Source organism: Astatotilapia calliptera, chromosome 18 (assembly GCF_964374335.1).
Source record: "Astatotilapia calliptera chromosome 18, fAstCal68.1, whole genome shotgun sequence".
NCBI lineage: Eukaryota > Metazoa > Chordata > Actinopteri > Cichliformes > Cichlidae > Astatotilapia > Astatotilapia calliptera.
The window spans coordinates 6399953-6412215 of NC_137439.1; the positions used below are offsets into that span (position 1 = coordinate 6399953).

Below are 12263 nucleotides of genomic sequence, written 5' to 3' on the forward strand. Positions count from 1 at the left end.
ACTATTTTCCTTCCTCATCAGCAGCAAACAGCTCGACTGCGTCTGTGCATTTGTGTCCTCCATACTTGTTTCCACAGACATCTCAGGCTTGATGCCACGATGCAGTGTAGAAACCTGACAACCCTCTGACTCATGTTCAAATGTTCAAGGACATTTCTCAGGATCATGTATGACCCCTTTTTGACATTTGGACTTTCATTAATAATATTTGTGTTTCTGAGTCATTTTTGTGGAGACTTCTGTCCAACGTAGTGTCCAAATGAAGCCTGAAGCTTTTCTTCACCCTCTTGTCAGATGGTCAGCAACAAAACTCTGTTCCAACCAATGTCTGATAAGAGATGAGACACAGCAGCTGAGCAAATGATCATTTCATGCTGAAGACATCCTCAGACAGAATTAAACACATACATAAACACAGCCTGGTGCCAATAACACAGCTAATGACACTGCTGTATCACTGGCTTTACTGATTAAAGACCATATATGAAGGAAATCTTTGAACACAACAGAAAGTGACCTTTTAAACCTGCGACACTGATGCTGCATTCAAGGACCATTAAAAACATCTGAAAGGACTTAAGAACATGAAGAAAATGTGACTTGTTTCTCTGTAATGAAGCTGTTTTAGTGAAGAAAGTTGAAAGGTCACAGAGCGACTGCTGAATCTTCTGCTCTAAACATGAACTCTGAACTTTGTGATGCTTCAGGAGGAAAACTGCTTCAGTTATTCTCTCAGATTAGTTTCATATTTTCTGCATCAGATTTGAGTGAGATCCTGGAATGAAGACAGAAGAAAAGACTTTGTTCAAAGTTTGATTTATAGTCAAACCTTCCAGTTTATTCACACAATAAAACATCAACACAATATATGAATTCATTCATTAAAATCACAGTTTTTCCTCATTTGTTTGATGATTTTGACAAAAACAAACACAAACACACACACATGGTCGGCCATACTCATAAAGAGAAATGTCGTCATTGTTCAAGACAAATATTCCAGAAACATTTAGAGGATAGAGAAGTTTACATTTTCATGTGGAGAAATATTTTAGTAAATCAAAATGATGATGAGCAGTGATAGCCTCCATAAACAGTCACAGGAAAGATCTCCTTTAAAAACTCAGAAACATCAAGAGAACAACTAGAAGATGTGGAGGTACCACCCATAATGTTTGACTGACAGCCAGTGTTGGTCAAGTTACTTGAAAAAGGTAATCAGTAATCAGTTTACTTCCCCAAAAAAGTAATATCGTTACTTTACTGATTACTTATTTTCAAAAGTAATTAATTACTTAGTTACTTTTTAAAAGCACGATTTACAACCTGAATAGGTGATAAAGCAATAGATCTTTCAGCCCAATTCTACTTTTTCTGCATAATCCATCATACAAAATGTAATCAAATGGAAAAGTCTCTTCTTAAAACTTATTTTATCAGTTTTAATCTTTTAACTTTATGCATCAAGAAAAAATTTAATTACATGCAACATTCTCTGACTGGAAGAAATTTGTTTAATATTTAAACCTATTTTCTGCACATTCCAGCACATAAAATGATTTTTTTTGTGTGTGTTTTTACACTCAGTCTTTCAAATAGATGCAAGTAAAACACAGCAGAAAATAAATAAAGTCAAAGACTCAGCGGTCCTGTTGCTCTATTTTCACCTGTAAAGCAGGAGTGGTGCAGGCAGAGGTTTACCTTGGTGCAGGTGTGCCGCGGTCAGTTGAAGAATCCACGAGTTTCTCTTTGAGTTTCCCATTACGTCGTTGCGCACTCGGTGCTTGCTTGGAAGTTAAGGGGTTTTTTTTCGCAGTAAAAAGAAGTTTTCTTCCCACGCACGATGGACACTAATGTTTTTGTCACTTTTTATGGAATCAAACTCAAAGTAAGGTCAGTACTTCCACGCTTTAAACGCTGCACGCTCATACTCTCTCCCGCACTCGATATATTATCCATTGTTGATCTGCACACAGCTGTTGTCACGAACGTCGCACTCGATTACGTCACTGTCATGAGACATTCTCGCAAAAAGAAAATCACGGTTTTAGTAACGCAGTAACACAGCGTTCCTACGGGAAAGTAACGGTAATCTAATTACTCTATTTGCAAAAGTAATCCCCCATTACTTGAAAAAAGTAATCGATTACTTAAGTAACACTCAGTAACGCGTTACAAGTATCTCTGCTGACAGCTGATCTCTGTGCAGAAATGATGGAGAAAAAATAAAATGAAACTAAAACACAGATTTAAACCCACAATATGAAAGACTTCAGTCTATTTGAGCTTAATCAACTCAGCGGTGGCTCCATAATTATTGTAAACCAACAGTCCAGCATAGAGCGGCTGAGTGAATGTGGTCTGGACTCTGTGGAGGAGAGTCATGGTTTCAGAGACGCTGTAGAAGGACAAAATACCTGCTCTGTGATCCAGGTACACTCCTACTCTGGAGGACTGAGGACCTGAGACAGGAGTTTTGATGTTGTTGGACCAAAATGTATAACTGTTGTTGAACCACTGTAATGCCCATGATTTGTCATTATGTCCAAATACACATTCATTCACACTCTCTGCTCTGCTGATATTCTTGTATGCGACTGCTACATAAACTCCTCCCCCTCTCCACTCCACCTCCCAGTAACAACGTCCAGTCAGACTCTCTCTACTCAGGACCTGACAACATCCAGTGAATCTGTCTGGATGATCAGAATAAGACTGTTGTTGATTCATAAATGTTGCTTTTCTGTTCCCCTCTGATAATAACAGCCGTTTGTTTGCTGTGTTTGGATCCAGTGTGATTTCACATGAATATTTTAAGAATCCAGCTCTGGTCTTTGGCTCTGGTGGATCTGACAGTAAAACATCCACTTCAGTGACTGTCAGTGAGATGTTTGTCCATTCCTCTCTCAGAATGTCCTGTAGTTTATCTCTGACCTCTGACACAGCTGCTGTCACATCCTCAAAGTAGCTCAGAGGACGGATATTGATGCTGGATGAGTCTGTAGACTCACTGAGTGCTGACAGTGAGGGGTAGTTGTGTAGAAACTGGATGTGATCCTCTGTGTGTGAGAGCTGCTTCAGCTCAGCATCTTTCCTCTTCAGCTCAGTGATCTCCTGCTCCAGCTTCTCCTGAAGCTCTTTGACTCGACTCACTTCAGTTTCCTGCTGGGATCTGATCTGCTGCTTCACATCAGAGCTTCTTTTCTGGATGAGATGGATCAGCTCAGTGAAGATCTTCTCACTGTGCTCCACTGTTTGATCAGCAGACTGATTGATGGCCTCCACCTCCTGTTGAAGCAGCTTCACATCTTTCTCTCTGTCCTGGATTCTCTGCTGGATGTTTTGTCGACTCACCTCCAGCTCTCTCTGCCTCTCAGTCCTTTCTGCTGCAGCTGAGACTGTGTCGTGGCCTTTATGTTCATCCACAGAGCAGAGATAACAGATACTCTGCTGATCAGTACGGCAGAACATCTTCATCACCTCATCATGACGAGAGCAGATCTTCTCCTGGAGCTTCTTGGAGGGCTCCACCAGCTTGTGTTTGTCAAATGCAGGACATTCATAATGAAGCTTAACATGTTTCTCACAGTAAGAGACCAAACACATCAGACAGGACTTAAAGGCTTTCATTTTTCTTCCAGTGCAGACATCACAGGCCACATCTTCAGGTCCAGCATAGCAGTGATCAGCAGGAGCAGCTTGGAGTCCAGTCTTCTTCAGCTCCTCCACTAAATCTGCTAACATGGTGTTTTTCACCAGGACAGGCCTCGCTGTGAAAGTCTGTCTGCACTGAGGGCAGCTGTAGATTTTCTTCTTTTCCTCTTCATCCCAGTGGGTTTTAATACAGTTCATGCAGTAGCTGTGTCCACAGGGAATAGTCACCGGATCCTTCAGTAGATCCAAACAGACTGAACAGCAGAATTTTGTTTGATCCATTTGATTCATGTGCTGTGCCGTTTCACCGTCTCTCAGTGACTGTCAGACAGTTTCACTTCCTCTGAACAGAAACAACCTCTGTGCTCTGAAGGGAAACAGATCTCTGCTCTTGTTCACCTCCTACAGGAAATGAGGCTCACCAGCAACTGCATTTACACCATGTTGTTTAGACCCATCCTGATACAGACACATCTGTGAAGGGAGGCACTAAAGAAATATTCTTACAGAGCGACCAAGAGCCAATCACATGATGCAGGGTGTGGTATGTTTGGTTACAGCATGCAGTAACAAGTCTGACCCAGTTAAAGTTTAATAGTTTATCTTTACTTGGTGCTTTGAAATGTGACAGTCAACACTCAGCGAGTTCATTTTATATTTCAAAAAGTTCAGCAAAGTTTAGGATGCTGTGATGAATAAAATTAAATCAAACTTTATATTTTGACATTTTCTAATCTTAGTTCATTCTCACACTTACAGAATGATGCATGGGAACAACTGACTCCACTAAATCAAACCTATGTTCAAATGAGATTATGATCATTAAATAGTAACAAATATTTAAATTTAGCAACAACAAATGCAGATCGGTCCACAGTGTTTACAAAAACAAACAAACAAACAAACATTATTTTGTAGTCTTTCCTGTGTACACAGTCACAGTGGATTTTAAATGAAAACTTTCAAGTTTAATTCAAGGTTTTAGTAAAATTTTGCCTGAACTGTTTAGTAATTTTTCACAAAGTATCCATGTCAGTAATTCATTCAAATGTACTTTGGTCTTAAACTGATCCAGTAAATGTAACTTTTTCTCACCTACTTAATCGAGTATTTTAGTTGTTTAACTGTCATTATAACTAAACTGAACATCCAAAGCTTTTCTCACTGCAGTTTTGTTGTGCAGTTATAGCAGCACTTTGAATCATCCACAGTTTTATAGAACTGTCTGTTGAATTGTTGTTTTGTTTGGTGCAATGCTTGCTTTCATTTAAATATTGATGATAATTTGATATATTTGATTATTTATTACTGGTGCAAACAATTCATTTCTTCATGGTGCAAATATATAGTAGACTCAGGAGTTTAACTCAGTTTTCTTGGCCTTTGTTTATCGTTCATTTAAAATCTTAATGGGTAAATCAGAATCAGAATACTTCATTAATCCCGAAGGAAATTAGGGTTACAGCAGGCAGCACGCTAATGGCGCATGCACACTTACAAAGGAACCTTCTGACCAACTTTACACAAACATCACATTGGGGAGACATGTCAGAAAGGTAGGCTGATAGGAAAAAAACAACAAAAATACATAACATGAGGTAAGAGGAGGAGAAAAAAACTCCACTCAGACTGAGCTCCTAGTGGGAGAACAGTTTGATAACAGAAAAAACACCTCAGCACAAAAAGCACATGACTATCAATACACCATAGAAACACAAGACAAGCAACAGGGGCGGGTAAAGGGTAAGAGAGAGCCGGTGTAGACAGCGCATCCGGTCCTGCAGCATGTCTGCGCTGGTCCAGTCGACTGCCATCTGCCCCGGTAGGGCACAAGCATCGAAGATATTGTAACTGTATACAGTTACAATATGGTAACTGTAAATCTGAGACAGATTTGTAACAGAGGCCTTGCTCTCAGTAAGTTTGAAGTCATTTCCTGATTTGTTTTGTAATCTCTGCTCTTTCTGTATTCTGCTCAGTTTGAATGCTTTGTCAGCAAAACAGATAACAAGTGAACAATTTTGAATAACAAACTGTAGCATGCACTAATATTACACATCTCCAAACAACAATCCACTGAGACCATGAACTCCACTTCTTTGAAGCAATCTTCTTCTTTTTGGCATGAAAAAGAAAGAAGAAACAGCACGAGCTGCTTTGATCTACCAAAAGGAAAAAACAAGATATCTGAGGTGAAATCAGTCAGGTGAAATAATTAAGATATAAACAATAATTCAATGCAATGTCTCAGGTAGCTTAGTCTGTTACAACTGTTGATAAAAACTAAACAAATTAACACAGTGTCGGGGAACTGTTGTGTGGGAACTAGTCGCTTTTATGTCTGCAGTCATTTAACTTCCATCTATTCATTTAACTTAGGGGGAAGAAATGTCAGGTTGGTGCAGGCTGGTTAGGTGCATTTGGTCCTCTGTTGTTGTAATTAGATGAGTTGGTTCACTTTGTGGCTCAGCTGTATGTGGGGTTATATCTTGGGCTGGGTATCGATTTTGATTTCTACAATCATTTTGATTCCAATTCACAAGGTCCCGATTCGATTCAATCACCATTTCGATCCAATTTTGACTCAGCATATGAAGATTACGTGATGCTGCTGAAGTGAAGCAGAGCAAAGGTACAGAGGTTTTACTAGAGACACAGCTAAGCGTTTTGCAATTTGGCATCATTTTAAAAAGTTTAGATTTCTTCAGTATTGAACAACCGAAATGAGGCTTTTTTGTCAGAGGTTATTTCATAAAAACAGCACCTGACAGCGCTGTACACAACGGTAGACTGGTGCATAATAAGCAAGTGAATAATGCAGAGAACAGATTTGAGATGGGAAACTGTTCTTGAAGTACACTGAGAGAGAGAGAGAGCTGTGCAGGAGGTGTGATTTTACCCTGGTGGAACCAAAACAGCAAAGGTAGGAGGGATTTTATGATGATGTTCATCAAATGTGAAGCAGTTTTGATCTTCTTTGCTGCTCGTTCAGTGAATTTTGGTCAGAGAGTGACAAAACCTGCAGCTTCAGAAAATGTGAGATGTCAGCATTCAGCCCCGACAATGTGTCTGTGTACGTGCCATCGGGTGAACGATCCACGCTTTGTGTTTACATCTTTGTGCTGAATCTGTTTAGCTGCTCTCACTTGCTGTAGGTTGCCTCCTCAAGTGGCCGGTCTCCACCATCACTGCAGTGAAGCCTGTTCATTTAATTAATGTTTGCTAATAAAGTGTTTTCATTCACGGTTCTGTGTTGACAGCCCTGCTATCTAAGGAGTTTCTTTTCTGCAGCTCTACATTTGCAGTTATTTTGTCTAAACTTTGTTTTATGAAACTGACCTTCCTCACCTCTGACCTTTCACACATAGTGGTCACTACAGTGGACAGCTATTCAAAGGCTGTTTTCTTGTATTTGTGTCAGTGTTGATGATATACTTGCACATAACCACAACACACAGTGTCAAATTCACAAGTTGAAACATATGTTGTCCACCTAAGTGGACATGTAAAAAACTCTTTGAAAACTACGTTTAAAAAACTCAAGTTCAAAAATCTTTTTTTCATGACTAAAGATGAATAAAAATACTCAAGAAAACAATCCTGAGTGAGGTTGTCATAATTCATCCATGGTAAATGGCCTGTATTTGTATAGCACTTTACTAGTTCCTAAGGACCCCAAAGCACTTTACACTACATTCAGTCATTCACCCATTCACACACACATTCACACACTGGTGATGGCAGCTACATTGTAGCCACAGCCACCCTGGGGCGCACTGACAGAGGCGAGGCTGCCGGACACTGGCGCCACCGGGCCCTCTGACCACCACCAGTAGGCAACGGGTGAAGTGTCTTGCCCAAGGACACAACGACCGAACAGAATCGGAAGGTTTGCTCGAACCGGCAACCTTCCGATTACAAGGCGAACTCCCAACTCTTGAGCCACGATCGCCCCCATCATCCATGAAAGGATTAATAACGAGCCTGTGTGCCTTTTGTAACTGTTACGTTTGCACTGGCTATTGTAACCTCTCCTGGGGTGTAACTTCCTCCCCAGGTGGCGCTGTCAACACCATCTAGTTGCCTTTACCTGTTTTCCACCTTTGTGCCACCACATTTGCATATGTCTCTATCAATTAAGTCTGATTTGAGGTCTGCCATATTTTAAATTCAGCTATTTCTCTCAGAAATTTGGGATCTAAATGACAAATCTGTTATACTGTCACTGTTTAGTGCAAATGACTCATTGGGACATATAAAATTACAAATTTTCAAATTTTTATTAAATCGCATCACCTGATATCGAGTGTCCAAGAATATCAAACCTTTAAAAATTGTTTACGGTCAGAATTTATAAAAACTAATTGTAAGTAAATTCAAACACGTGAGCTTTTCTTTGTGTTGAATATCAACACTTAAGACTGTGAACTTTACTTTAGAACAACCAACAACTGAGTTGAGTTTTCTTTATGTTACATTGTAAATATGTTAGGTTCTGGTGTTTAGTATTAGTTAGGGTTTAGTTGAGATTTCACCTAGTTTATGTTTCTCCTTCGTCTCCTTGTTTGAGTCTCTTTCTGTTTTTTTCCATGTGTTATCTCCTCGTCTATAGGTTCCCTTTGTGTCTCGCTCCCTCTGTCTCGTGTCAAGCTTGCGTGTCCCAGTTCATGTCTCAATGTTTCCTGTTTTATTGTGGATTCTGTTCCATAATCAGTGTGTTTAGTTGTACTTTCCCTGTGGCGTTCAGGTACATTTGTGTCAGCTGTGTTTCCACTTCCCTCATTACCCTTCTGTGTATTCATGTCCTCTGCCTTCCCCTGTTCTTTTTCAGGTTGTGTGTTTTCTCCATGTCAAGTCACGTCTGGTCACAGCGTTTTATTTCTACTTCTCAGGTTCATGCTCATGTTTTTTTTTCTTCATGTTCCGGTTCAGTTTCATGTTTCAGTCATCATAGTAATTTAGCTGCTCCCAGTTTAGTTTGTAGTTTAGTTTGTCCCAGGACGTTTTGCCCTAATTGTTTTCCATTTTTGACTTCAGCCCAAAAGAAACGGTTCACCTTTTTTACATTTTTTTTTTCTTTGATTTTCTCCTTTGTCTGCGTTTTCGGTCCACGTCATAACACTGTCATTCCAAATGTCTATTGATAACAAGAAAACTTTTTAGTACACAATCTAGATTTCTCCCCAACTTTAGAATCTGTCGGCTTTGTCTGCTGGTCTGAAGTCAAACCACAAGAAAGATGATTTTAGTCATTTTATTTGCATCGTGCAGTTTGACTGTGTCCATTCAATTAAACTTTATTTATATAGCGTCAAATCACAACAAAAGTCGCCTCAAGATGCTTTATATTGTAAGGTAAACCCTACAATAATACATACAGCGAAAAACCCAACAATCATATGACCTCCTATGAGCAAGCACTGAGGGAACAGTGGGAAGGAAAAACTCCCTATTAATACGAAGAAACCTCCGGCAGACCAAGGCTTAGGGAGGGGCGGGGCCATCTGCTATGACCAATGACATTCCAACAAATGTCTGATAAGAGATGAGACACAGCAGCTGAGCAAATGATCATTTCATGCTGAAGACATCCTCAGACAGAATTAAATACATACATAAACACAGCCTGGTGCCAATAACACAGCTAATGACACTGCTGTATCACTGGCTTTACTGATTAAAGACCATATCTGAAGGAAATCTTTGAACACAACAGAAAGTGACCTTTTAAACCTGCGACACTGATGCTGCATTCAAGGACCATTAAAACATTTTAAAGAACTTAAGAACATCAAGAAAATGTGACTTGTTTCTCTGTAATGAAGCTGCTTTAGTGAAGAAAGTTGAAAGGTCACAGAGCGACTGCTGAATCTTCTGCTCTAAACATGAACTCTGAACTTTGTGATGCTTCAGGAGGAAAACTGCTTCAGTTATTCTCTCAGATTAGTTTCATATTTTCTGCATCAGATTTGAGTGAGATCCTGGAATGAAGACAGAAGAAAAGACTTTGTTCAAAGTTTGATTTATAGTCAAACCTTCCAGTTTATTCACACAATAAAACATCAACACAATATATGAATTCATTCATTAAAATCACAGTTTTTCCTCATTTCTTTGATGATCTTGACAAACACAAACACAAACACACACACATGGTCTGCCATACTCATAAAGAGAAATGTCGACATTTTTCAAGACAAATATTCCAGAAACATTTAGAGGATAGAGAAGTTTACATTTTCATGTGGAGAAATATTTTAGTAAATCAAAATGATGATGAGCAGTGATAGCCTCCATAAACAGTCACAGGAAAGATCTCCTTTAAAAACTCAGAAACATCAAGAGAACAACTAGAAGATGTGGAGGTACCACCCATAATGTTTGACTGACAGCTGATCTCTGTGCAGAAATGATGGAGAGAAAATAAAATGAAACTAAAATACAGATTTAAACCCACAATATGAAAGACTTCAGTCTATTTCAACTCAGCAGTGTCTCCAATTCGCCAAAGCCAAATTCCAGCATAGAGCGGCTGAGTGAATGTGGTCTGGACTCTGTGGAGGAGAGTCATGGTTTCAGAGACGCTGTAGAAGGACAAAATACCTGCTCTGTGATCCAGGTACACTCCTACTCTGGAGGAACGAGGACCTGAGACACGAGTTTGGATGTTGTTGTACCAAAATGTAAAACTGTTGTTGTCACAATCTAATGACCAAGATTTGTCATTATGGCCAAATACACATCCATATCCTTTTCTGCTGATATTCTTGTATGCGACTGCTACATAAACTCCTCCCCCTCTCCACTCCACCTCCCAGTAACAACGTCCAGTCAGACTCTCTCTACTCAGGACCTGAGACCTGTCAGTGAATCTGTCTGGATGATCAGAATAAGACTGTTGTTGTTTCATTAATGTTACTTTTCTGTTCCCCTCTGATAATAACAGCTGTTTGTTTGCTGTGTTTGGATCCAGTGTGATTTCACATGAATATTTTAAGAATTCAGCTCTGGTCTTTGGCTCTGGTGGATCTGACAGTAAAACATCCACTTCAGTGACTGTCAGTGAGATGTTTGTCCATTCCTCTCTCAGAATGTCCTGTAGTTTATCTCTGACCTCTGACACAGCTGCTGTCACATCCTCAAAGTAGCTCAGAGGACGGATATTGATGCTGGATGAGTCTGTAGACTCACTGAGTGCTGACAGTGAGGGGTAGTTGTGTAGAAACTGGATGTGATCCTCTGTGTGTGAGAGCTGCTTCAGCTCAGCATCTTTCCTCTTCAGCTCAGTGATCTCCTGCTCCAGCTTCTCCTGAAGCTCTTTGACTCGACTCACTTCAGTTTCCTGCTGGGATCTGATCTGCTGCTTCACATCAGAGCTTCTTTTCTGGATGAGATGGATCAGCTCAGTGAAGATCTTCTCACTGTGCTCCACTGTTTGATCAGCAGACTGATTGATGGCCTCCACCTCCTGTTGAAGCAGCTTCACATCTTTCTCTCTGTCCTGGATTCTCTGCTGGATGTTTTGTCGACTCACCTCCAGCTCTCTCTGCCTCTCAGTCCTTTCTGCTGCAGCTGAGACTGTGTCGTGGCCTTTATGTTCATCCACAGAGCAGAGATAATAGATACTCTGCTGATCAGTACGGCAGAACATCTTCATCACCTCATCATGACGAGAGCAGATGTTCTCCTGGAGCTTCTTGGAGGGCTCCACCAGCTTGTGTTTTTCAAATGTGGAGGATATAAAATGAGTCTGAAGGTGTTTCTCACAGTAAGATGCCAGACAGACTAAACAGGACTTGAATGCTTTCATTTTTCTTCCAGTGCAGACATCACAGGCCACGTCTTCAGGTCCAGCATAGCAGTGATCAGCAGGAGCAGCTTGGAGTCCAGTCTTCTTCAGTTCCTCCACTAAATCTGCTAACATGGTGTTTTTCATCAGGACAGGCCTCGCTGTGAAAGTCTGTCTGCACTGAGGGCAGCTGTAGATTTTCTTCTTTTCCTCTTCATCCCAGAAGCTTTTAATACAGTTCATGCAGTAGCTGTGTCCACAGGGAATAGTCACCGGATCCTTCAGTAGATCCAAACAGACTGAACAGCAGAATTTTGTTTGATCCATTTGATTCATGTGCTGTGCCGTTTCACCGTCTCTCAGTGACTGTCAGACAGTTTGACTTCCTCTGAACAGAAACAACCTCTGTGCTCTGAAGGGAAACAGATCTCTGCTCTTGTTCACCTCCTACAGGAAATGAGGTCACCAGCAACTGCATTTACACCATGTTGTTTAGACCCATCCTGATACAGACACATCTGTGAAGGGAGGCAACAACAAGTCATAAATGCTTATTTTATGAGTGCCAGGGTTTGTTATGTTTGATTTACAGTATGCAGTAAAAACTTTGATCTAGCTAACCTTGTTAACTTGTAACTCGGTTTCTACTAAATACCTTTTATTGATGAGTTAAGGAAAGCATACTTGACGATCAGTTTTATTTATAAGGAATTAATTTTCCTTTCAGCACATGGACAAAGTACAATGACCCTGACAGTATGGTGTAAAAGGTAGCAACTGGTCAGAAGCAAAAAAAAAATAATTACACAATCTTGGAAGA

The 12263-nt window shown here is 40.2% G+C and overlaps 2 protein-coding genes across 2 annotated transcripts; both read right to left on the minus strand.

Annotated features, from left to right (window-relative positions):
- Positions 1 to 800: 800 nt before the first annotated feature.
- LOC113010481 (tripartite motif-containing protein 16-like) lies at positions 801 to 5602 on the minus strand. The gene has a single exon (XM_080292965.1). The coding sequence runs from the start codon at positions 3943 to 3945 to the stop codon at positions 2278 to 2280; it is 1668 nt and encodes a 555-aa protein (XP_080149091.1). The 5' UTR covers positions 3946 to 5602; the 3' UTR covers positions 801 to 2277.
- Positions 5603 to 9660: 4058 nt separating this feature from the next.
- Positions 9661 to 11989, minus strand: LOC113011347 (tripartite motif-containing protein 16-like). The gene has a single exon (XM_080292967.1). It carries the CDS (start codon positions 11777 to 11779, stop codon positions 10130 to 10132), a length of 1650 nt encoding a protein of 549 aa, XP_080149093.1. The 5' UTR covers positions 11780 to 11989; the 3' UTR covers positions 9661 to 10129.
- Positions 11990 to 12263: the final 274 nt, after the last annotated feature.

Excerpts from the sequence above, each read along its gene's own strand:
- LOC113011347 (XM_080292967.1), bottom strand. The coding sequence starts at position 11,779 with ATGAATCAAATGGATCAAACAAAATTCTGCTGTTCAGTCTGTTTGGAT.
- LOC113010481 (XM_080292965.1), bottom strand. The coding sequence starts at position 3,945 with ATGAATCAAATGGATCAAACAAAATTCTGCTGTTCAGTCTGTTTGGAT.